This window comes from Pseudorasbora parva, chromosome 20 (genome assembly GCF_024679245.1).
Source record: "Pseudorasbora parva isolate DD20220531a chromosome 20, ASM2467924v1, whole genome shotgun sequence".
NCBI classification, from domain to species: domain Eukaryota; kingdom Metazoa; phylum Chordata; class Actinopteri; order Cypriniformes; family Gobionidae; genus Pseudorasbora; species Pseudorasbora parva.
Window position 1 is genome coordinate 34453770 of NC_090191.1, and position 27486 is coordinate 34481255.

General features: G+C 40.1%; 1 protein-coding gene, 1 long non-coding RNA gene and 1 pseudogene across 2 annotated transcripts in view; all 3 read left to right on the forward strand.

Moving 5' to 3' along the window:
- LOC137049123 (uncharacterized) overlaps positions 1-680 on the forward strand; it is a 41305-nt gene extending 40625 nt beyond the window's left edge. Inside the window, 1 exon segment of the mRNA XM_067427506.1 lies at positions 667-680. Within this exon segment, the coding sequence (XP_067283607.1) occupies positions 667-680 (14 nt within the window).
- A 277-nt stretch (positions 681-957) lies between these two features.
- LOC137049124 (deleted in malignant brain tumors 1 protein-like) lies at positions 958-27486 on the forward strand (annotated as a pseudogene).
- Positions 20877-22348, forward strand: LOC137049575 (uncharacterized). Its single transcript, XR_010899645.1, has 4 exons — positions 20877-20952; positions 21055-21129; positions 21244-21303; positions 21627-22348. It is a non-coding gene; the product is annotated as an uncharacterized lncRNA (long non-coding RNA).

Below are 27486 nucleotides of genomic sequence, written 5' to 3' on the forward strand. Positions count from 1 at the left end.
GGGAAACGAGGTACAACACCTCTGGGCCCCCGGCAGTCAGGGCTCGGTGAAGAGCTGGAATGAAAAAAGGGGATGACGCATATGGCAGCATTTATATGCTGTGGGCAGGTGACCCCTCCCAAAAAAGACCACATGACTGACATGTAAACCAACCACATTTTCTTTTACTCTTAAATGTGTGGAGGTTAATTTATTATTTAATTAGTTTAAATATACAATGTTAGCCTGTGGAACAGTGGAATTATGAATGTGCAAAACAAGGTGCTTTAGCAGAAATGTAGTCTATTGGCTCTCTCTGCTGGTCACAAGGTGAACAACAGGCTTATCTTCACTGATGATTATGTGTTGTTGTTGTTTTTGTGGGCCACCCTCAAGAAAACCACTTTGTTCAGTTAAGTAAGTTTCACATTAGTTACAGGAAATATTTTAAGATATATGAAATGTTTCACAAAATTAACTTTAAGGATAAATAGTTTTAGGGTCCTTTCTGTCTCTCATTAATTTAATAAAGGCTTACTTGTGTACTGTGTTCTTGGCAAACATTTTTCTTTTTGAATATCTTTTTTGTTTTTTTGTTAATGTCATGCTGACATACACTAATAGACATTAGGACTGTGTTAAGGACATTCACAGTTAGCTATCAGTGCTTTTATCTATACTCTGCAGGTGTTGGGCTTTAATGCTGTAAATAAACTGGAGAGTTTCCTGTCTCCTGTTAGTCAAGTGTGTGTGTGTGTGTGTGTGTGTCTGTGTGTGTGTGTCTTGATGGGTGGGGAGGAGGAGTTCATCAGCTCTGACAGTTTTGATATATATGGAGAAAATCATTAAAGCCTCCTCTGATTTGTCACTGAAGTTGTTTGATGATTTCCTCTGTTCTGTCTAATAAGGTAACAGTGAGTGTGATTGGCGGTTGTCGGACCTCTTTCTCTCTCATTAAGGGGCTCAGAGGATGCCTGTACTTCTGTATCATCAGTGCGGAGAAGCTTGAACTGGATGTTGAGTTAATCAAGCAGAAGGAGATGGAGAGATGCCTGACACTCATTTTACTGTCTTCAGTTATAATACTCATCACAGCTGGTAAGTACACAATGAATTATAGAGATTAAGTTATTTCCTGAAATGTTCTCAGATTATTTTGTTCTTTAATTACTTATAATTAAGTTTGACTGTCATGTGTGTCTCGAACAACAATATGATAATTATAATAATGCATAATAAGGATTTTTTTTTTTTTAACAGAAACCATTAGAGGCATGCATTATTATTTTTATCTGTTTGCTCATGGTAAAAAAAATTAGTCATTGTGTACACATTTTCTCTGGTCTGCTGCAAACCATTTAACTGCAGTATAACCGTGAGCCAAAACATTATGCCTAATATTCTTCAGTGGTGTTTAAGTAGGCAGCATGTGTCAAATTTCCGTCCACAAAAATGAATGGTACCAGGGTTTCCCAATATAACATTGCCCAGAGGATCAAACTCGTCTTGTCATTGACTCATAGTGCATCCTGGTGCCATCACTTCCCCAGGTAAACAGCGCACATATACATGACCATCCACTTAATGTAAAAGAAAAGGGGACTCATCGGACCAGATGACCTTCTTACACTGCTCTAAGGTCCAGTTCCTGAGTTTTTTGACGTTGGGTGATAGGCACTTTGATTGGTCTGCAGCTACGCAGCCTCATACGCAGCAGAGTGCAATGCACTGTGTTTTGTGACACATTTCTCCCTTAACCATCATTAGAATTCTTGTTCGTGTGACTTGTGCCACAAAAGACCTTCTGTTGGCTCGGACTAGACAAGATAGCCTTCGTTGACCTCGTGCATCAATGAGGCTTGGGTGCGCGGATTGTGGTTTGTCCGGCTTCCTATGACCGCTGTTGGTAAATTCTTACCACGGCTTACCTGAAGCAACCCACAAGATGTTCTGACCCAGTCGCGTTGCCATAACATTTTGATCCTCGTCAAATTTGCTTAGATCGTTATTCTTGCCTATTTCTCCTGCATCCAGCACATTGATTACAAGAATTCAACGATCAACGATATTTACTTTACCTATGACTGGTCATAATGTTTTAGCTCATCAGTGTATAACCAAACAGACATCTCAGTCCTACATGTTGACTGGAAAAAAATATATAATGCATGGCACCTATTATGCAATTCCTTTATACAAAACCATTTTAACAGCTAAAGCAATCCAACCCTGCACTCGCTTTAGTTTCTTCATCTTCCTTTTGCTTCTGCTCAATATTTAGGCCATGTGAATGTGAGGCTGGTTGGTGGCCCCAGTCCTTGTGCTGGTAGAGTGGAGGTTCTTCATAGAGGTCAGTGGGGAACAGTGTGTGATGATTTCTGGGACCTTAAAGACGCTGCAGTGGTGTGTAGAGAGCTGGACTGTGGAGAGGCTGTAGATGCTCTTTATGAAGCTCATTTTGGACCAGGATCAGGACCCGTATGGATGAGTTATGTCATGTGTACTGGATCAGAGTCTACACTGAAGAACTGTGGGGCATTGGGATGGGATAAACGCAACTGTGATCATACTAAAGATGCTGGAGTCATCTGCTCAGGTAAAGTATTTTACATATTTAAATAATATTTGTTTAAGACATTTGTGTGTTCATATCAGATTCTAAAACTTAAGTTTATAATTTTTATAAATAAACATTTTATAAACATTTACTTTTCATTAATCGGTTATTCAATAACTAAGATAAAATCGAGTTGACAAATCACGATCTTCATAAATGAATATATACTGTAGATATGCTGTATATGCCATGTTTTTTGTTGACTGTCTTATTCAGAAGTACGTCTTGTTGGAGGTTCCCGCTGCTCTGGGAGGTTAGAGATACTTGATGATCAGTCGTGGGTGTCAGTGTGTGCTGCTGCCTTTGACCAGCAGGATGCAGAGGTTGTGTGTAGAGAGCTGGACTGTGGAGCTCCTGTACAGGTGCTGGGAGAAGCTGCTTTTGGCAAAGGAGACGCTCAGATGTGGACACAAGAGATTCAGTGCAGAGGAAATGAGTCTCAGATTCACCTCTGTCCAAAATCACCATCACCCCAACACAACTGTTCTCAGGAACACAACATTGCCATGCTTTGTGCTGGTAGGAGTTCAAAATGCATTATTTATTAAATTGATGTTTTAATTGTTGTCTCTCTCCCAATTTGAGTGCATGCCGAGAGTGAATGGCCAGAGTGTGGTGAGTGTGAATACAATGACATTTGGATGGTTCGTTGCAATTTAACGGGTGGGTGTGGGTCATCGATCCTCAGAAAAGGCAGAGATTTAAGTAGTATCCTTAAAAAATGTAAATATTGGTGACAGTAGAAGCAGATTGTTTTTGCTTGCGGATATATCAGAGCCTTCTCAAAGTTGAAAGCACGAAACATGATTCCTTAAATTCAGCTCTGTAATGATGCCGTCCTTGGCTGGACTTGAACCTGGGTCTCTGGTGTTCTAAGTGTGGCGTGTTCTCCACTGAGCTATCTCTCAGACAATGGAACCCAAGAGCAGAAGAGTAAAGAGTCAAGAGACTTGAGTCTTCCAAAAAATAAAAATAGTCTTTACTTGAGAAACCAAACCACAACGTACAAAGTAACTAGGAAAGCAGAGCTTCCAAAAACAGAGAAACAAATAGACACAAGGGTCGAAAAGGTTACAATAAGGCTCAAAACTTATCTTGAGATCTTGTAAACTGCGGGCCCCGATCAGAAACCATATCCTGGGGGAAACCGTGAATCCTGAACACATGCTTCATCAATAGTTACGCCGTTTGGCTAGCTGTGGGAAGCTTGGACAAAGGTAGGAGGTGACAAGTCTTAGAGAATCTGTCTACCACTACAAGGATTACCGTGTTTCCTTGAGACTGTGGTAAGCCTGTAATGAAGTCCAAGGAAATGTGGGACCAAGGGCGTCTTGGTATGGGCAGCGGGTGCAGCAGGCCATGAGGGTGGGTCCTAGGCTCCTTGTTCTGAGCACAGACAGCACAAGTGGCGACAAAAGCCCGGACATCTCTCTGCAATCTAGGCCACCAGAATCTTCTCTGGATGTGCTTGCATGTCTTAGTGATCCCAGGGTGTCCAGAAGGGAGAGAAGAGTGAGCCCACTGTAGAACCTTAGAACGTAGAAGGTTAGGAACAAAGAGACACCCTGGAGGGCCATTACCTGGACCTGGCTGCTGCCGTTGGGCCCTCTTTACTGCTGTTTCAATATCCCATTGAATGGGAGCTACCACTCTGGAAGTGGGGAGAATGGGTTCTGGACAACACTCCACTTCTGGTGGTTCGAACTGCCTTGAGAGTGCGTCTGGCTTGAGATTCTTAGAACCTGGACGATAGGAGAGAGTAAAATTAAACCGATTGAAAAAAAGGGACCATCGGGCTTGTCGGGCATTCAATCTCTTTGCCTGCTGGATGTAAGTGAGATTTTTGTGGTCCGTCCAGATGAGAAATGGCTGTTTGGCCCCCTCCAGCCAGTGCCTCCACTCCTCTAAAGCCATCTTAACAGCCAGCAGCTCCCGGTTCCCAATATCATAATTTCTCTGTGTTGAGGTAAGCTGACGAGAGAAGAAGGCACATGGGTGAAGCTTGTTATCGCACTTACTTCTCTGTGATGAGACAGCGCCTACTCCCACATCAGAGGCATCCACCTCCAACACAAAAGGGAGTTCTGGATCAGGGAGGGTTAAGATTGGGGCAGATGTAAAGAGCTGTTTTAGTTTGTTGAAGGCGTGATCTGCTCTGCTGGTCCACACAAATGGCCTAATTGAACTCCTGGTCAATGCAGAAAGAGGCTCCACAACAGAACTGAAGTTGCTAATGAATCTTTTATAAAAATTGGAAAAGCCCAAAAAGCGCTGTACCTGCTTCACTGAAGTTGGTCGAGGCCAATCCAAAACTGCTTCTATCTTGCCTGGATCCATTTGAAGGCTGCCCTTTGATACGGTGAAGCCGAGGAAGGAAACTTCTGGAACATGAAATTCACTCTTCTCTAACTTTACGTAAAGCTTATGTTTCAGTAGCTGGGCCAGGACCTGTTTGACCTGCTGAACATGCTCTTCGTAGTTTCGAGAGAAAATTAAAATATCATCCAGATAGACAAACACAAATATATTCAGCATTTCTCGGAGAACATCGTTAATAAAGGCTTGGAAGACAGCTGGTGCATTGACAAGGCCAAACGGCATTACCTGGTATTCGTAGTGGCCTGTCGGGGTGTTGAAAGCCGTCTTCCACTCATCCCCCTCACGGATTCTAACTAGTTGGTACGCATTACGAAGGTCAAGTTTGGTAAAGATGGTAGCCCCTTGCAGGATTTCAAAAGCTGTGGACATAAGAGGGAGAGGGTACCGGTTCTTGATGGTTATACGGTTTAAACCCCGATAGTCTATGCAAGGTCGGAGACCCCCGTCCTTCTTTTCAACAAAGAAAAAGCCGGCCCCTGCAGGTGAGGTGGATGGACGGATGAATCCACTGTCCAAGGCTTCTTTGAGATATTTGTCCATGGCTAATCTCTCAGGGCCAGAGAGGGAATAGAGCCTTCCACGTGGTGGGCAAGTACCAGGAACTAATTCAATAGTGCAGTCATGAGCTCTATGGGGTGGTAGTGTGGCAGCTTGGGTCTTACTGAAGACTTCCTTGAGGTCTGCATACTCCTGGGGGACTCGGGATAACTCAGGACAATGAGCAAGAGACTTGGTAGCAGTTGGCTCCATTTCAGGAACGGCAATGGGGTGAAGGGAATCAGGGCTAACAAGGAGTGTTCCGAGTACAATTAAATACACTAGCGCCATCTGCAGGAGTCGAGAGCACTGAGCCTGTAGTTAAAGTGCCATCTGGAGACCTGGAGGGAGCATGACAGGGAAGCTTAAGGAGGGCACCCCCTGCAGGCTAGGAGTGGAACAGCAGCCCAGAATTGGATCTTTACAAGCTCTATATAATAAATAGATTTAAATCTTTTGAGGTTTTCTCATTGCATTCATTTATTTTTGGTTTCAGATGTACCAAACCATACATTTCAGATGTTTAATTTCATATTGGCAAAATCTAAAATAATTGATTATTCAACTAGACAAAATATGTTTGTTTTTTGTTTTTTTTATCAATAAGAGACCTTTTGAAATGGTTTGGTGTTATGGTGCATGGTGCAGTGTAGTAAATGGGTCAATATATAAATCTCTCTCTCTCTCTCTCTCTCTCTCTCTCTCTCTCTCTCAGACAAAAGGAATGTGAGACTGGTAAATGGTACCAGTCGCTGTGCTGGTAGAGTGGAGGTTCTTCATAGAGGTCGGTGGGGAACAGTGTGTGGTGTTGGCTGGGATTTGGCTGATGCTGCAGTGGTGTGTAGAGAGCTGGACTGTGGAGAACCTGTAGATGCTTTTGGGGATGCACAGTTTGGTCTGGGATCAGGACCAATCTTAATAAAAAATCCAATGTGTAATGGATCGGAGTCTACACTTAAGAAATGTGGATCCATGCAATCGAGTATTCATGACGAGTGTTTCAATAAGAGCGCTCAAGTCATTTGTTCAGGTAAGCTAAACATTTTGTATTATTATAGAAAAACGGCTGTCAAAAACAGTCATTTTTTAAACTCGGGCCTATTTTACCCCTTGGACTTAAAATAGACCTGAGAACAAACAGGAAATGGAAATACTAAACTTATCATTGTCACTGATGGAATGTTCTTTAAACATAATATCTTTTTTTAAAGTAATTTATAACATGTCATAAATAAATTATAATGCTGGTTGCACTCTTAATTTTTCAGTGCAGGCACTATCACTTTACTTACAGTGTATTTTTCTAGCAAGTACTGAGTAATATAGGCTAACTACATGGGTTATGATTAAGTTTAGGATTAGGTTCAGGGCTAGTACCTAGTTATTGTAATTACTACAGTAAGTACTGTGAAAGAAATTCCCCGATGCACTTGACTTAAAATAAACTAGCTGTGCCCGACACAGCTAGTTTATAATATCCTCTGGGAATCACCAGAGGATAATATTAATTTTAATATTATCCTCTGGTGATTCCCACTCTGACCATGTCAGCAACCCCTGACGCCGAAGTAATGCTACTCTAAACATATTAGAAAACCCACATGCCTAAGAATTATATTCTGTCCGCATAAGATGCCTAAGAATTTTACACCGGGTTTCACAGACAAGGCTTAATCTAGTCCCAGACTAAAATGCATATTAAAATGCATTTATATACTTAAAATGCCCAATATTGCACTGAGTGCTGAGCTCGATTATTCTAAGCCCTGTCTCTGAAACCGGGTCATATCTACCTGACCGCATCAGTAACTCCAGAGGCCTAATAGCCCGACTTCTAATAGTTAGCCTAATAGTTGTGCGACGTCTGACCCTCTAAGAACAATATCACTTGGGAATAAGATCTGTAGTGTTCCACTGACCTGCTGTGCAGCAGTAACCAGACAGACTCCAGGCAATGCCTTTTGAATTGATCTTGTTTCAATCCCAGAGAATCCCACCAGAAAATAATACAACAGTTTATACAGAACAGGTACATGGCAAAGATAACATGACTCATTACATATTTTTTCTCTAATACAATTGGTTACTCTAATACAATACTACATATGTGCAATTCACCAACTTACTTCATTACTTCATCTCATTACTCCATTTATAGGGTTATTATATTTAGTTAGCCATCTAGCCATGTCCATATGCTTCCACTATTTCAACACACTAACTTTGGCTAAAGTGTTTTAAAGTATATACTTTGGCTAAAGTATTTTGTTCTCAAAAGCATACAAATGTTAAGCCTGCAAGAAAAATAAATGTTAGTTGATTAAAAAAGAATTCACAGTACATATGTAAATGTGAAACAGGACTGTAAAATAAAGTACTAACCAAATGTCTTTATTGTATTTTTTTTAATTAATTTGGTAAGAATTTTTTTTTCTCGCAAAAATGTAACCTTTTCAAAGTAATTCCAAACTTTTGAACTATGTATGTAATGCATTAATTAACTGGAAAAAACAGGCCCCTGATGTCAGCAAACCATCCAAAAATATGAATGATCGTATCATTTTGGTATGAGCTGTTTTTGTAGCTTAGTTTCATTAAAGGTTTTTTATTTTATTTTTTATTTTTTAAAGGGAAAAATTAACAAAATGAACTTAATTAATTAAGATATTCACAATGTTTTATCTATCTTTTGTTTTAAAAGATTAAGGAAAATAAAATAACTGATATAAGTTGCATCCCCTAATTCAAAGGATTTTCTTATGTTCTTTCAGAAGTCAGGCTGGTTGGAGGTTCCCGCTGCTCTGGAAGGTTAGAGATACTTGATGATCAGTCGTGGGTGTCAGTGTGTGCTGCTGCCTTTGACCAGCAGGATGCAGAGGTTGTGTGTAGAGAGCTGGACTGTGGAGCTCCTGTACAGGTGCTGGGAGAAGCTGCTTTTGGCAAAGGAGACGCTCAGATGTGGACACAAGAGATTCAGTGCAGAGGAAATGAGTCTCAGATTCACCTCTGTCCAACATCACTATCACCCCAACACAACTGTTCTCATGACAGCAATATTAAACTGATGTGTGCAGGTTTGAGCAGTATTTTTTTCATTCCCATAAATGTATAATACATATTAACTTCACAATAGTTGATATTGAATAATACATTTAAAAAAAATCCCTCTTTGTGTGATGCTTTCACTTTGTCTATATCTTTTTCTTGGCTCTTGCTGTTATTATATATAGCTAGATACCATAAGTCAAGATACCAATATCTCATTTTCAATCTCTTTCTCTCTATTACAGAAAAAAAGAATGTGAGACTGGTAAATGGGACCAGTCGCTGTGCTGGTAGAGTGGAGGTTCTTCACAGAGGTCAGTGGGGAACAGTGTGTCATGAGGACTGGGATATGACTGAAGCTGCAGTGGTGTGTAGAGAGCTGGACTGTGGAGAACCTGTAGATGCTCTAGGTGGTGCTCATTTTGGACAAGGATCAGGACCAATCTGGGCACGTCTTATGTTATGTGCTGGATCAGAATCAACAGTGAAGTACTGTGCATCAATACAGTGGGGATTTTATGAATGTGATCACTCTAAAGATGCAGGAGTCATTTGCTCAGGTTAGCGGCTCCAAATGCCACCATTTTTTAATGTTATTACAGAGGACATGAACTGCATTTTTATTGTTTTATAATGTTTCCTAAGGTGTACTGATAATGTTAGTATGATTTTTACATGATTTCAGTATGTTTAAAAGAGTGAATATAAGATATATAAATAATTTAATTATTTTACCATGATTCTTTGTGGTAGAAAATTAATGACAATAAATACACAAATAGATAACGTTTTTATAAGTATTTTTAAACTGTTTTTATAATTTTTTAAGGTGTCAGGCTTGTTGGAGATTCTCGCTGTTCTGGAAGAGTGGAGGTTTTTCATAGAAACACCTGGAATTCAGTGTGTGCGGCTGCCTTTGACCAGCAGGATGCAGAGGTTGTGTGTAGAGAGCTGGGCTGTGGAGCTCCTGTACAGGTGCTGGGAGAAGCTGCTTTTGGCAAAGGAGACGCTCAGATGTGGACACGAGAGATTCAATGCAGAGGAAATGAGTCTCAGATTCACCTCTGTCCAACATCACCATCACCCCAACACAACTGTTCTCATGATAATGACCAGGGGCTGCTCTGTGCTGGTAAGAGTTAAAATAAAATGTGAGTATTAACTTTTAAGTATCTTACTCTTATTCATAGTCTCCTTTTATTTCCTTTGTCACATAAAGGTGAAAAAAAAGTTAGGTTGGTTGGTGGCCCCAGTCGCTGTGCTGGTAGAGTGGAGGTTCTTCATAGAGGTCAGTGGGGAACAGTGTGTCATGATTTCTGGGATATGTCTGATGCTGCAGTGGTGTGTAGAGAACTGGACTGTGGAGAACCTGTAGATGCTCTGGGTGATGCTTATTATGGACCAGGATCAGGACCAATCTGGGCAAATACTATTTTATGTGGTGGATCAGAGTCTACAGTGAAGAACTGTGGGTCATCAGGATGGAGCATACATGTCTGTACTCACAGTTTGGATGCCGGGGTCATCTGTTCAGGTAAATAATGTTTTACTTTAAAGCTTTATTCCCTAGTTGTTTTCACCTGCTACCCAAGAATTTGTACTAACACAAAGAATGATTATGTTTTAATTATTTGCATATTAACAACATATCTGCATTGTTATTATTAACAATTAATTATCAATCATTTGTTTTTGTCTACTGTGCACTGTGGGTCTTATAAACAGGCCATAAACCTTCCAGACTCGTTAATGGATCTCACCTGTGCTCTGGGAGGTTAGAGATACTTGATGATCAGTCGTGGGTGTCAGTGTGTGCTGCTGCCTTTGACCAGCAGGATGCAGAGGTTGTGTGTAGAGAGCTGGACTGTGGAGCTCCTGTACAGGTGCTGGGAGAAGCTGCTTTTGGCAAAGGAGATGCTCAGATGTGGACACAAGAGATTCAGTGCAGAGGAAATGAGTCTCAAATTTCATTCTGTTCAGTATCATCATCACACAAACACAACTGCACCAGTGACAATAACGTGGGCCTGATATGCTCTGGTAAAGAATGTTCATGTCAAGGTCATGTTTTAGATATACTTTATTAGATTAGTATATAGATTAGTTGTTTTTGGATTGTTACTGAATAATATTTACCCATCTTTACATAATATTTCACACATAAAGAGAAAATCTTCTCAAACAAGATATGTTGTATGATAGATGTTTTTGTAATGGGCTTTATGATGACAAGTTCTTTATCCAGGTTACACTGATCTCAGACTGATGAACGGCTCAGACTCTTGTTCTGGTCGAGTGGAGCTTCAGTTCCTCAATGATTGGGGCACAGTGTGTGATGCATGCTGGGATATGAGAGCTGCCAGTGTCCTCTGTAGACAGCTGGATTGTGGGATTGCTGTGTCTGTTGTGGGATCAGACTGGTTTGGAGAGGGAAGTGGTGAAATCTGGGCTGATGTGTTTGATTGTCACGGGAACGAAACTAAACTCTCAGAATGTTCCATCTCTTCATGGAGTCGAGCTGAATGTTCTCATAGACGAGATGTTGGAGTCATCTGCTCTAGTGAGGGGATTTATTGAAATAAATGTTATAAATGACTTTTTATAAATTACCTTGAAATACAATAATTAAATCAGACGTCTTTCACACAGATTCCTCTCTGGCTCTTCATGACGGTCTGGTGCGGTTGTCTGGAGAGAGACAGTGTGAGGGGGAGGTGGAAGTTTCCATCCATCAGGTCTGGAGGAGAGTTCTGCTGGACTCCTGGAGTCTCACTGAATCCTCTGTGGTCTGCAGACAGCTGGGCTGTGGCTCTGTGCTGAACTTCTCCGGCTCCTCTTCATCCAGTCCTGAACTCAGTCATGAGTGTGTGACGGGCTTCCAGTGCTCTGGGAGTGAAGCTCATCTGGGGAACTGCAGCTCTCCACAAACTCTCAACTGCAGCTCCACACAACAGCTGTCAATCTCCTGCCTTGGTGAGAAGAGCAACATCTGGGCAGATTCTTCAGTTGTTAGTGATCAATAATGTGTTTTTCTCTCTCTGAATATCAGGTCACGGGTCCATCAGGCTGGTGGGTTCTGGGGGAGACTGTGCAGGGAGGCTGGAGGTTTTTCACAGCGGCTCATGGGGGACAGTGTGTGATGACTCCTGGGATATTAAAGATGCCCATGTGGTGTGCAGACAGCTGCAGTGTGGAGTGGCCCTCAGTATCCAGCAGGTACCAGCCTGGTTTGGTCCTGGTTCTGGACCCATATGGCTGGATGAGGTGGAGTGTGAGGGGAATGAGACGTCCCTGTGGAACTGCTCTTCTCCAGGCTGGGGAAAACATGACTGTCGACACAAGGAGGATGTAGGAGTCGTGTGCTCAGGTAAACAGTTGAAAAAATTGTTATTAAGTAACTGAATATGAAATATTTTAGGGAAATTGTTTTATGAATATGTTATGCTATATGTTAGTCATTCAAATGAATGGGGTTGGATTGAAAGATGAGGTTGGTCTCATGTTTCCATCTAGAGTTTAACGAGATCAGGTTAACTGAGGGCTGTGAAGGGAATCTGGAGGTTTTCTACAATGGATCCTGGGGTAATGTGTGCTGGAACCAGATGGAACCAGACACAGTGAGTCTGATCTGTCAGGAGCTGAACTGTGGGATATCTAGTGCTTTTTCCTCTTCTACACCAAGACTGGAATCAGCTCCTTACTGGCTGGATAAAGTAAAATGTCGACCACATGATTTGAATCTGTGGCAGTGTCCATCTTTACCATGGGGACAGAATGACTGCAATAAAGATGAAGTGGCCAAAATCACCTGCTCAGGTACAGCTTGTGCATATTCCTTCACCAATCAATACGAGAGTGATCTTTTATCAATTAATTATTTGAATTAACAATGAATGGTTTGAGTATATGCATAATATGTATATAATACAATACAATATAATATAATTAACTTGTCATTAGTGGAAGAGAGCCACGAGTCCTCATCTCCTCACCAGAGATTTTATTCAGGTAAGTTTATTTGATAAAGAAATATAGAGAAATGTATTGATAAAGAAATGATAAAGAACATAAAGATCATAAGATCCATATATAATGTATGTATGTAATTTCGTGTTTGGGGCAAAAAAATGACATATATAAAAGTCATGTATATGTAATTTTTTAACAGTGGAAGTTTTGAAAACAATTCCTCACGTGTAATGTCGGGGGCGTTGAAAATGATTTTAATATGCAGAACTGCTACCCAGTCATAGCAGTGGGCATTTACTTCCAACTTTTGAGTGCAGCTGCATTATAAGTGGATGTCATAGAACAATGAGAATAAAATAAAAAATGCAGTTTAAGTCCCCTTTAACACTGCACCACACATTCCCCTCTGTAGGTGTAACTGCTTACAGAACTGTATATTATTGGCCAATGTCTATATCTGTGATGTGTGTGATTTAGAGCATGTTCCTCTCAGACTGAGTGGAGGGGCGGGCCGGTGCTCTGGGAGGCTGGAGGTGTATCATAACGCTGTGTGGGGCTCAGTCTGTGATGATCTGTGGGACATCAGCGATGCTCAGGTGGTCTGCAGGCAGCTGGGTTGTGGAGCAGCACTGAGGGCTGATGGGAATTCAGCCTTTGGTGCTGGTGAAGGTGTTGTGTGGCTGAACAGAGTCGAGTGCAGAGGGAATGAGATTCACCTGTGGGACTGTCCTCGCTCCCTGAAGAACCACACTGACTGCTCCCACAAAGAGCACGCTGGACTCACCTGTGCAAGTCAGAGCAAAACACTGACTGATATTAGTCATTTTTACACATTTGTGTATTCATGTTAATAATATAAATGTGTTTGTGTCTGTTTTTTCAGATTTGTCAGTGTCCACTACTCCTGCCACAACAACATCAGCTTCTCCTCCAGTTTCTCAGACAGTGCGCTCCAGCTCAACATCAGTCACTCCTCCACAAACTCCTCCAGCGTCTCTCTCCGTGCCTGTGATTGTACTGGGAGTTGTGCTCTTACTGCTCTTAGTGCCACTGCTTATACTGATTCAGCGGAACAGAGTGATGAGGAGAGGTAGGAGAGATCCAGAGACTGTCATATTGTGTCTTATTCAGTGTGTGATCAGTCATGTGTTGTGAACTGACAGCAGGTTTGTCTGTCTACACTCACAGCTCTCTCTAAGAGGAGACACAGTATGAAGACTGAGGCCGTTTATGAGGAGCTTCATCGCAGACACAATCACTTCACTCAGAGGGGTGAGTAAATGTCAGAGAGTCTGATTTGCGGAGATCAAACGGGTAATCACTTTATTCGGAGAGGTGAGCAGAATAAATCACACAGATCCATTTGTGGGACTTTTGTGTGTTATCTGGAATGATGCAGGGTTAGTGTTGTGGTTCAAAGGAAGTGTGGATTTTGGTTGATTTACGATATTGAATGTGTCTGATGGATCTACTCCTCCATAATAGAAAGTGTCCTTTCTGAAGACCAGTACTCTGGGCATGAAGATGCTGATGAGCTTCTTTCAGGTTAGAGGACCCAAATATAATAATCGTATCTGCTACATACAGAAATTAATGGATGTTAAATTAATCAAAAAATTTGGTTAGCAGGTTAAATTCTATAAACTATTCAGCACGTAATAATTCAGATAAGTATTTATTGAATCTTTTTTCCCCTTTCCTCCACGCTTTTTAAAGCAAACTCTGCAGTCGTAGCCGCACATGACTACTGTAATGACATCACCACCACTGAAGGGCCAAAAGGTCAGTGACTTTAACTGATTTGACCAAATTAAATGAACTATTGGGCCTCTGAATAGTAAAAGCAGTTTTTGTTTATTTCCTCTTTGCTGTTAACTCATTTAGAAGAACAGCAAGTCACACCCGAGTATTATGATGATATAATCACTGTTGGACTGAGATCTCATGATTATAATTTATGTAAGTTTTAACAATATAGATTTATATCCACTTTAATTATACTAATGCACTGTTTCAAAATCCCATATTTTGTACATTTAATGGATGCATTTATGCTTTGTCTATATATTTAGACTTGCCTGAAAACTATGATGATGTCATCATTGTACGACAATTCTCCAATGATAATGCAGGTGTGTGTTTCAAATTACTCTCTCAAATTACGTTTTGTTTGTTTGTTTGTCTTTAAATTATAGTGTCATATAAACTAAGGTTAATAAAATCAGAGGATGTTCAGGGGGAGTATGATGATGTGAATAATGTAAGGGAGTATATGGGTGATGAGTTTGGTACGTTACTGACATCTCTTTACCTTACAGTGAATTTGCATTTAGTTTTTATAATCACTTTATAATATTCATTGCTCTTTTAACTTGACTGTCAAAATGAATGCGTTCATTTATAATACTTTTTAAAGCATATGTTGATAAATTAATTTTCTCTTGTTTTCTAATAGACTATGATGATGTGGGGGAGGAGCCAAGAAAACAGGGCGGGGCAGTATAACTGAAACCACACCCACTGCCTCAAATCATTTCAAAGCATTTAAGTGGTCTGCAGAGTTTGTGTCTTAGACGCTATACAAGTTTCAACTGCTGTAAACCAATCAATTTTATTTAAAATGTTAAATTGAAATTTAGTAAATCGATTACAATTGAATCAGTGTTTGACAGGAAAAAATGTTTAGTTTAAACTTATCTTTCCAGAGATTTTTACAAAACACGTTTTTGTGATCCCATTGCACTGAAACATTTCTATGATTTAGACTTGGCGATTTGAGAGAACGCACACAAAAACCAAATTAGTTTGTATATAATTGTTATGATTTCACATACTTCACCATTTAATAATAATAATAATACATTTTATTTTAACTTCCACTGCTCTAGTTATTAATATTTTACAGCAACTTCTAAAAAAGATCATATTCCTTTTGAATGTAAACCCACTAATGGTGGTCATGTATATATACTTTGGGAAATACATTTACAAACAGCAGCCGTGGTCAAGGATCTTTACCTCATAAGAATGTAACTCTTGACTCTTTATGTCCTGCAGAGGGTACAGTACACGGCATACATGTGATTTATGATTTATGTACTTGTTTTATATTTGTATCCACTTTGATTGTTGTTTTGAATTGATTTGAATGTTTTTTATTTAGAAATTAAAATAAAAATGACCATGTGCATGAATATTGTGTGTCATTGTTATTATTATGAATTATTATTTTTTTGTAAACAAAATGCAAAATTTAATCAAGTTCTATGAAATACTGTTATTGTTTAATAGTACGTTGATATGTCTTTCTGTCTTGTGCCTCTTGTGTTTGTTGTCAGCAGTTAGTTATCAGAGCTTGTATCTCTTCTCTGCAGGTGTCAGACTTTGGCGCTGTATGTATACTGAAGTGTTTCCCACATTCACAATCATGACAGCTGTGTGACTTTCTCAGCACTTTATCATGTGTGTGTCTACTCAGTAAAGTGTCTCTGTAAGGTAGAGGATGAGTCTTGTTCATCAAAAGTGGCATTCTCTTTATCTATATGGAGACATTTGAAAATGCCTTGCCTGATTTGTTGTTGTAGCTGTTTTCTTGAAGTTTAACTCTGAGTGTGATTGGTGGTTTTCAGAAGCCCCCTCCCCTCTCTCTACCGTTATCTTTCTCACCAGAGCAGACAAGAGTCTCTTTTTCTTCAGAATTGCTAAGAGAGCGGATGAAAAGTTTGTACTGAAGTGCCGAGCAGAGGATGATGAAGAGCTGTCTCACAATCCTGCTGATGTCCACAGTCGTCACACTCACCACTGCAGGTATTTTTTTACCTTCAGTTAAAGGGCCAGTCAGTTCCTTTGAACATATTAAATCAAAGTAGTTTAATATTTAACATAAGGATCTTCCTGTGTACTATCAATAAATTGGGTATAACTTTGTAAATTTTATTTCTCTTAAATAGATTATTTTCTTTATATATAAATATATAGCTTAGATTTCCTTACTTATCCTTACTTATATTATAAGTAAGATTTCCTTACTTATATTAAAAATGCAGATTCTCACTTTCAAATTATTTTCTTTTTTGTAATTGCATTAAACGGTCTTTTGGTTTGGTTTGGTTTGGTTTGATGTGTTATAATATACATTCTGTTGTTATGATTTGAGGGATTGAGGGAAATTCAAAAGTGATTTTTCACAACAGGACTATTTAAGTGAACTGCACACACACACACAAAAAACCCATAAAATCTATAAATGTATGGACTTTCATAGATACACAACTCTTGTGTGCAGGCAGTGTACGGCTGGTTGGTGGCCCCAGTCGCTGTGCTGGTAGAGTGGAGGTTCTTCATGGAGGTCAGTGGGGAACAGTGTGTGATGATGGCTGGGATACGAGAGCTGCTGAAGTGGTGTGTAGAGAGCTGGACTGTGGTAAAGCATTACGTGCAGTTGGTGTTGCTCACTTTGGACAAGGATCAGGACAAATATGGATGGATGAAGTGAAGTGTAATGGATCAGAAACAACATTGAAGAACTGTAAAAGAAAAAGATGGGGTGAAAATAACTGTGGTCATGGTGAAGATGCTGGAGTAATTTGCATAGGCAAGCCTGCCCAAACTTAAATGTTTTGTTAGCAAAATAAACTGAATAGAATCGATGTCCTTATATTAATAATTAAATAGTTATAATGTTGTTTATTTATTTATACTCACAGGTCGCCTCCCCAGACTCTTTAATGGATCTCATTTTTGCGCTGGGAGATTAGAGATACTCCAAATAAAGTCGTGGGTGTCAGTGTGTGCTACTGCCTTTGACCAGCAGGATGCAGAGGTTGTGTGTAGAGAGCTGGACTGTGGAGCTCCTGTACAGGTGCTGGGAGAAGCTGCTTTTGGCAAAGGAGACGCTCAGATGTGGACACAAGAGATTCAGTGCAGAGGAAATGAGTCTCAGATTTCCTTCTGTTCAGTATCATCATCACACAAACACAACTGCACCAGTGACAATAATGTAGGACTAATATGTTCTGGTAAATTATCAATATTCAGTGCATATTCTTCATAGATTCTCTGTCATATCATATGCAGGATACTGTAATCTTAAATTTTTTATATTACAAACTTTCTTTTCCCATTTTTCCCTTTCGCATTGATACTAAGTGGTTAAGTAATGTTGTATGATTTATGTTTTTGTAATGGGCATTGTAATGACAAAAGTTCCTTGTCCAGGTTACACTGATCTCAGACTGATGAACGGCTCAGACTCTTGTTCTGGAAGAGTGGAGCTTCAGTTCCTCAATGATTGGGGCACAGTGTGTGATGCATGCTGGGATATGAGAGCTGCCAGTGTCCTCTGTAGACAGCTGAATTGTGGGATTGCTGTGTCTGTTGTGGGATCAGACTGGTTTGGAGAGGGAAGTGGTGAAATCTGGGCTGATGTGTTTGATTGTGACGGAATGAAACAAAACTCTCAGAATGTTCCATCTCTTCATGGAGTCGAGCTGAATGTTCTCATAGACGAGATGTTGGAGTCATCTGCTCTGGTGATTCTTTTCATTTATTTCTGATTTTGTCATGTAAAATTTATGTAAAGCATATTTTCAAATATATATTGATGTAAAACAATCATTTCTCCTCAGGTTCCTCTCTGGCTGTTCATGATGGTCTAGTGCGGTTGTCTGGAGAGAGACAGTGTGAGGGGGAGGTGGAAGTTTCCATCCATCAGGTCTGGAGGAGAGTTCTGCTGGACTCCTGGAGTCTCACTGAATCCTCTGTGGTCTGCAGACAGCTGGGCTGTGGCTCTGTGCTGAACTTCTCCGGCTCCTCTTCATCCAGTCCTGAACTCAGTCATGAGTGTGTGACGGGCTTCCAGTGCTCTGGGAGTGAAGCTCATCTGGGGAACTGCAGCTCTCCACAAACTCTCAACTGCAGCTCCACACAACAGCTGTCAATCTCCTGCCTTGGTGAGAAGAGCAACATCTGGGCAGATTCTTCAGTGGTTAGTGATCAATAATGTGTTTTTCTCTCTCTGAATATCAGGTCACGGGTCCATCAGGCTGGTGGGTTCTGGGGGAGACTGTGCAGGGAGGCTGGAGGTTTTTCACAGCGGCTCATGGGGGACAGTGTGTGATGACTCCTGGGATATTAAAGATGCCCATGTGGTGTGCAGACAGCTGCAGTGTGGAGTGGCCCTCAGTAACCAGCAGGTACCAGCCTGGTTTGGTCCTGGTTCTGGACCCATATGGCTGGATGAGGTGGAGTGTGAGGGGAATGAGACGTCCCTGTGGAACTGCTCTTCTCCAGGCTGGGGAAAACATGACTGTCAACACAAGGAGGATGTAGGAGTCGTGTGCTCAGGTAAAGTCTCACACATTTTAGGGATCATTGCAAATAATTGACAAATAGTCATTTTGAATCTCTTAATATACAACAAGAAAATAACACTATGTAGTATTTGGAATCAAATAGTTTTTCAAGTTAATTTTCAAAAATAAAAATAACTGAAATTAATATAATTGAACATCTTCTGTCTAGAGTTTAAAGAGATCCGGTTAACTGAGGGCTGTGAAGGGAATCTGGAGGTTTTCTACAATGGATCCTGGGGTAATGTGTGTATAAACCAGATGGACAGAGACACAGCGAGTCTGATCTGTCAGGAGCTGAACTGTGGAAGATCTGGCAGTGAACCCAGATATTCAGTGGGCCTGAGATCTGCTCTTAATTGGTTAGATCATCTTAAATGTCGAAAACATGACACAACATTGTGGCAGTGCCCGTCTTTACCCTGGGGACAGAACAACTGTTATGCTAACGAGGTGGCCGATATCACTTGCTTTGGTAAGACTTAATCGAATGATTTAATCATGATTACACTTCTTTATTTTAGAGATTTTTTTACAGTAAAAAAACATTAACAGTTATTAAAGTTGTTTAAGATTTCATAAGAGTTCAGTTACCATCTAAATTGGAGGTTTGTTGAGTTTCACATGTTGTAATCTCAGAGAAACCGTGTCCTGATTCGCCACAGAGTCTTCTGACATGTTCAGCATCTCCTAACCAGAGACAGTGTTCAAGTGAGTTGGTTATGTTCTCTTAATGAGGGCATTAATGTATGCTTGCCTATTTTCTTTTTCATCAAACATACTTGTGAATTATCTGTCTGGTAAGAGATAACTGATGAGTCTCCACATGTATGATGCGTACATTTTAGAGCATGTTCCTTTCAGACTGAGTGGAGGGGCGGGCCGGTGCTCTGGGAGGCTGGAGATGTATCATAACGCTGTGTGGGGCTCAGTCTGTGATGATCTGTGGGACATCAGCGATGCTCAGGTGGTCTGCAGGCAGCTGGGTTGTGGAGCAGCACTGAGGGCTGATGGGAATTCAGCCTTTGGTGCTGGTGAAGGTGTTGTGTGGCTGAACAGAGTCGAGTGCAGAGGGAATGAGATTCACCTGTGGGACTGTCCTCTCTCCCTGAAGAACCACACTGACTGCTCCCACAAAGAGCACGCTGGACTCACCTGTGCAGGTCACAGCAACACACTGACTGATATTAGTCATTTCTAATACCATTTGTAAATTCATATCAATAATATAAATGTGTTTGTGTCTGTTTTTTCAGATTTGTCAGTGTCCACTACTCCTGCCACAACAACATCAGCTTCTCCTCCAGTTTCTCAGACAGTGCGCTCCAGCTCAACATCAGTCACTCCTCCACAAACTCCTCCAGCGTCTCTCTCCGTGCCTGTGATTGTACTGGGAGTTGTGCTCTTACTGCTCTTAGTGCCACTGCTTATACTGATTCAGCAGAACAGAGTGATGAGGAGAGGTAGGAGAGATCCAGAGACTGTCATATTGTGTCTTATTCAGTGTGTGATCAGTCATGTGTTGTGAACTGACAGCAGGTTTGTCTGTCTACACTCACAGCTCTCTCTAAGAGGAGACACAGTATGAAGACTGAGGCCGTTTATGAGGAGATTCATCGCAGACACTATCACTTCACTCAGAGGGGTGAGTAAATGTCAGAGAGTCTGATTTGCGGAGATCAAACGGGTAATCACTTTATTCAGAGAGGTGAGCAGAGTAAATCACACAGATCCATTTGTGTGTTATCTGGAATGATGCAGGGTTAGTGTTGTGGTTCAAAGGAAGTGTGGATTTTGGTTGATTTATGATATTGAATGTGTCTGATGGATCTACTCCTCCATAATAGAAAGTGTCCTTTCTGAAGACCAGTACTCTGGGTATGAAGATGCTGATGAGCTTCTTTTAGGTTAGAGGACCCAAATATAATAATCCTATCTGCATATATATATAATAATTCAGATAAGGATTTATTGAATCTTTTTTTCCCCTTTCATCCACGCTTTTTAAAGCAAACTCTGCAGTTGTAGCCGCACATGACTACTGTAATGACATCACCACCACTGAAGGGCCAAAAGGTCAGTGACTTTAACTGATTTGACCAAATTAAATGAACTATTGGGCCTCTGAATAGTAAAAGCAGTTTTTGTTTATTTCCTCTTTGCTGTTAACTCATTTAGAAGAACAGCAAGTCACACCCGAGTATTATGATGATATAATCACTGTTGGACTGAGATCTCATGATTATAATTTATGTAAGTTTTAACAATATAGATTTATATCCACTTTAATTATACTAATGCACTGTTTAAAAAATCCCATATTTTGTACATTTAATGGATGCATTTATGCTTTGTCTATATATTTAGACTTGCCTGAAAACTATGATGATGTCATCATTGTACGCCAGTTCTCCAATGATAAAGCAGGTGTGTGTTTCAAATTACTCTCTCAAATTACGTTTTGTTTGTTTGTTCGTGTTTAAATTATAGTGTCATATAAACTAATGTGAATAATATCAGAGGATGTTCAGGGGGAGTATGATGATGTGAATAATGTAAGGGAGTATATGGATGATGAGTTTGGTACGTTACTGACATCTCTTTACCTTACAGTGAATTTGCATTTAGTTTTTATAATCACTTTATAATATTCATTGCTCTTTTAACTTGACTGTCAAAATGAATGCGTTCATTTATAATACTTTTTAAAGCATATGTTGATAAATTAATTTTCTCTTGTTTTCTAATAGACTATGATGATGTGGGGGAGGAGCCAGGAAAACAGGGCGGGACAGTATAACTGAAACCACACCCACTGCCTCAAATCATTTCAAAGCATTTAAGTGGTCTGCAGAGTTTGTGTTTTAGACGCTATACAAGTTTCAACTGCTGTAAACCAATCAATTTTATTTTAAATTTTAAATTGAAATTTAGTAAATTGATTACAATTGAATCAGTGTTTGACAGGAAAAAATGCTTAGTTTAAACTTATCTTTCCAGAGATTTTTACAAAACACGTATTTGTGATCCCATTGCACTGAAACATTTCTATGATTTAGACTTGGCAATTTGAGAGAACGCACACAAAAACCAAACAGTTTTTATATAATTGTTATGATTTCAGATACTTCACCATTTAATAATAATAATACATTTTATTTTAACTTCCACTGCTCTAGTTATTAATATTTTATACAGCAACTTATAAAAAAGATCATATTCCTTTTGAATGTAAACCCACTAATGGTGGTCATGTATATATACTTTGGGAAATACATTTACAAACAGCAGCCGTGGTCAAGGATCTTTACCTCATAAGAATGTAACTCTTAACTCTTTATGTCCTGCAGAGGGTACAGTACACGGCATACATGTGATTTATGATTTATGTACTTGTTTTATATTTGTATCCAGTTTGATTGTTGTTTTGAATTGATTTGAATGTTTTTTGTTTAGCAATTAAAATAGCTAAATATCCATGTGCATTGATATTGTGTGTCATTGTTATTATTATAATAATTGTGAAATCGGATACATTTTTTAGTAAACAAAATGCAAAATTTAATAAAGTTCTATGAAATACTGTTATCGTGTAATAGTACTTTGATATGTCTTTCTGTCTTGTGCCTCTTGTGTTTGTTGTTAGCGGTTAGTTATCAGACCTTGTATCTCTTCTCTGCAGGTGTCAGACTTTGGCGCTGTATGTACACTGAAGTGTTTCCCACATTCACAATCATGACAGTTGTGTGACTTTCTCAGCACTTTATCATGTGTGTGTCTACTCAGTAAAGTGTCTCTGTAAGGTAGAGGATGAGTCTTGTCCATCAAAAGTGGCATTCTCTTTATACGGAGACATTTGAAAATGCATTTCCTGATTTGTTGTTGTAACTGTTTTCTTGAAGTTTAACTCTGAGTGTGATTGGTGGTTTTCAGAAGCCCCCTCCCCTCTCTCTACCTTTATCTTTCTCACCAGAGCAGACAAGAGTCTCTTTTTCTTCAGAATTGCTAAGAGAGCTGATAAAGTTTGTACTGAAGTGCCGAGCAGAGGACGATGAAGAGCTGTCTCACAATCCTGCTGATGTCCACAGTCGTCACACTCACCACTGCAGGTATTTTTTTACCTTCAGTTAAAGGGCCAGTCAGTTCCTTTAAACATATTAAATCAAAGTAGTTTAATATTTAACATAAGGATCTTCCTGTGTACCATCAATAAATTGGGTATTTTTGAGTATAACTTTGTAAATTTAATTTCTCATATATAGATTATTGCTTAGATTTCCTTACTTTTAATGTGAAAGTGAAAATCAGCATTTTTGCTTTTAGAAGTAATTTTTTTAATTAAAATAAATAAATGTGTGTGTATATATATATATATATATATATATATATATATATATATATATATATATATATATATATATATATATATATATATATATATATATATATATATATATATATATATATATATATATATATATATATATATATTTGAATAAAAAAAATTACTTCTAAAAGCAAAAATGCTGATTTTCACTTTCACATTATTTTCTTTTTTGTAATTGCATTAAATGGTCTTATGGTTTGGTTTGGTTTTAATGTGTTATAATATACATGCTGAGTGAAATGCAAAAGTGATTTTTCACAACATGACTATTTAAGTGAACTGCACAAACAAACAAACAAACAAAAAATTATCTATAAATGTATGGACTTTCATAGATACACAACTCTTGTGTGCAGGCAGTGTACGGCTGGTTGGTGGCCCCAGTCGCTGTGCTGGTAGAGTGGAGGTTCTTCATGGAGGTCAGTGGGGAACAGTGTGTGATGATGGCTGGGATACAAAAGCTGCTGAAGTGGTGTGTAGAGAGCTGGACTGTGGTAAAGCATTACGTGCAGTTGGTGTTGCTCACTTTGGACAAGGATCCGGACAAATATGGATGGATGAAGTGAAGTGTAATGGATCAGAGACAACATTGAAGAACTGTAAAAGAAAAAGATGGGGTGAAAATAACTGTGGTCATGGTGAAGATGCTGGAGTAATTTGCATAGGCAAGCCTGCCCAAACTTAAATGTTTTGTTAGCAAAATAAACTGAATAGAATCGATGTCCTTATATTAATTATTAAATAATTATAATGTTGTTTATTTATTTATACTCACAGGTCGCCTCCCCAGACTCTTTAATGGATCTCATTTTTGCGCTGGGAGATTAGAGATACTCCAAATAAAGTCGTGGGTGTCAGTGTGTGCTACTGCCTTTGACCAGCAGGATGCAGAGGTTGTGTGTAGAGAGCTGGACTGTGGAGCTCCTGTACAGGTGCTGGGAGAAGCTGCTTTTGGCAAAGGAGACGCTCAGATGTGGACACAAGAGATTCAGTGCAGAGGAGATGAGTCTCAGATTTCCTTCTGTTCAGTATCATCATCACACAAACACAACTGCACCAGTGACAATAATGTAGGACTAATATGTTCTGGTAAATTATCAATATTCAGTGCATATTCTTCATAGATTCTCTGTCATATCATATGCAGGATACTGTAATCTTAAAATGTTTATATTACAAACTTTCTTTTCCCATTTTTCCCTTTCGCATTGATACTAAGTGGTTAAGTAATGTTGTATGATTTATATTTTTGTAATGGGCATTGTAATGACAAAAGTTCTTTGTCCAGGTTACAGAGATCTCAGACTGATGAACGGCTCAGACTCTTGTTCTGGAAGAGTGGAGCTTCAGTACCTCAATGATTGGGGCACAGTGTGTGATGCATGCTGGGATATGAGAGCTGCCAGTGTCCTCTGTAGACAGCTGGATTGTGGGATTGCTGTGTCTGTTGTGGGATCAGACTGGTTTGGAGAGGGAAGTGGTGAAATCTGGGCTGATGTGTTTGATTGTGACGGGAATGAAACAAAACTCTCAGAATGTTCCATCTCTTCATGGAGTCGAGCTGAATGTTCTCATAGACGAGATATTGGAGTGATCTGCTCTGGTGATTCTTTTCATTTATTTCTGATTTTGTCATGTAAAATTTATGTAAAGCATATTTTCAAATATATATTGATGTAAAACAATCATTTCTCCTCAGGTTCCTCTCTGGCTGTTCATGATGGTCTAGTGCGGTTGTCTGGAGAGAGACAGTGTGAGGGGGAGGTGGAAGTTTCCATCCATCAGGTCTGGAGGAGAGTTCTGCTGGACTCCTGGAGTCTCACTGAATCCTCTGTGGTCTGCAGACAGCTGGGCTGTGGCTCTGTGCTGAACTTCTCCGGCTCCTCTTCATCCAGTCCTGAACTCAGTCATGAGTGTGTGACAGGCTTCCTGTGCTCTGGGAGTGAAGCTCATCTGGGGAACTGCAGCTCTCCACAAACTCTCAACTGCAGCTCCACACAACAGCTGTCAATCTCCTGCCTTGGTGAGAAGAGCAACATCTGGGCAGATTCTTCAGTTGTTAGTGATCAATAATGTGTTTCTCTCTCTCTGAATATCAGGTCACGGGTCCATCAGGCTGGTGGGTTCTGGGGGAGACTGTGCAGGGAGGCTGGAGGTTTTTCACAGCGGCTCATGGGGGACAGTGTGTGATGACTCCTGGGATATTAAAGATGCCCATGTGGTGTGCAGACAGCTGCAGTGTGGAGTGGCCCTCAGTAACCAGCAGGTACCAGCCTGGTTTGGTCCTGGTTCTGGACCCATATGGCTGGATGAGGTGGAGTGTGAGGGGAATGAGACGTCCCTGTGGAACTGCTCTTCTCCAGGCTGGGGAAAACATGACTGTCAACACAAGGAGGATGTAGGAGTCGTGTGCTCAGGTAAAGTCTCACACATTTTAGGGATCATTGCAAATAATTGACTAATAGTCATTTTGAATCTCTTAATATACAACAAGAAAATAACACTATGTAGTATTTGGAATCAAATAGTTTTTCAAGTTAATTTTCAAAAATAAAAATAACTGAAATTAATTTAATTGAACATCTTCTGTCTAGAGTTTAAAGAGATCCGGTTAACTGAGGGCTGTGAAGGGAATCTGGAGGTTTTCTACAATGGATCCTGGGGTAATGTGTGTATAAACCAGATGGACAGAGACACAGCGAGTCTGATCTGTCAGGAGCTGAACTGTGGAAGATCTGGCAGTGAACCCAGATATTCAGTGGGCCTGAGATCTGCTCTTAATTGGTTAGATCATCTTAAATGTCGAAAACATGACACAACATTGTGGCAGTGCCCGTCTTTACCCTGGGGACAGAACAACTGTTATGCTAACGAGGTGGCCGATATCACTTGCTTTGGTAAGACTTAATTGAATGATTTAATCATGATTACATTTCTTTATTTTAGAGATTTTTTTACAGTAAAAAAACATTAACAATTATTAAAGTTGTTTAAGATTTCATAAGAGTTCAGTTACCATCTAAATTGGAGGTTTGTTGAGTTTCACATGTTGTAATCTCAGAGAAACCGTGTCCTGAGTCGCCACAGAGTCTTCTGACATGTTCAGCATCTCCTAACCAGAGACAGTGTTCAAGTGAGTTGGTTATGTTCTTTTAATGAGGGCATTAATGTATGCTTGCCTATTTTCTTTTTCATCAAACATACTTGTGAATTATCTGTCTGGTAAGAGATAACTGATGAGTCTCCACATGTATGATGCGTACATTTTAGAGCATGTTCCTCTCCGACTGAGTGGAGGGCCGGGCCGGTGCTCTGGGAGGCTGGAGGTGTATCATAACGCTGTGTGGGGCTCAGTCTGTGAGGATCTGTGGGACATCAGCGATGCTCAGGTGGTCTGCAGGCAGCTGGGTTGTGGAGCAGCACTGAGGGCTGATGGGAATTCAGCCTTTGGTGCTGGTGAAGGTGTTGTGTGGCTGAACAGAGTCGAGTGCAGAGGGAATGAGATTCACCTGTGGGACTGTCCTCTCTCCCTGAAGAACCACACTGACTGCTCCCACAAAGAGCACGCTGGACTCACCTGTGCAGGTCACAGCAACACACTAAGGAATGTTAAATTAATAAGTTACTTTGATTTGATTTTTAATGTTATTGTGTCTTTTTTTAAACAGATCTTCCAGATTTGTCAGTGTCCACTACTCCTGCCACAACAACATCAGCTTCTCCTCCAGTTTCTCAGACAGTGCGCTCCAGCTCAACATCAGTCACTCCTCCACAAACTCCTCCAGCGTCTCTCTCCGTGCCTGTGATTGTACTGGGAGTTGTGCTCTTACTGCTCTTAGTGCCACTGCTTATACTGATTCAGCAGAACAGAGTGATGAGGAGAGGTAGGAGAGATCCAGAGACTGTCATATTGTGTCTTATTCAGTGTGTGATCAGTCATGTGTTGTGAACTGACAGCAGGTTTGTCTGTCTACACTCACAGCTCTCTCTAAAAAGACTGAGGCCGTTTATGAGGAGATCCATTACGGGCCCACTAATCGATGCGGTCTCTACTCTCAGAGGGGTGAGGCTTCTATGATCACCATTATTAATAATAATGACAACTTTTTATACTGTAGATTTGAATAGTCACAGTGATGAGTGTTTGTTAATTTTATTTTATTTTACCATGCTGACGTGACAGCTTTTTCTTCTTTTTGACAGTTAAAGTTAAGAAATGTTAA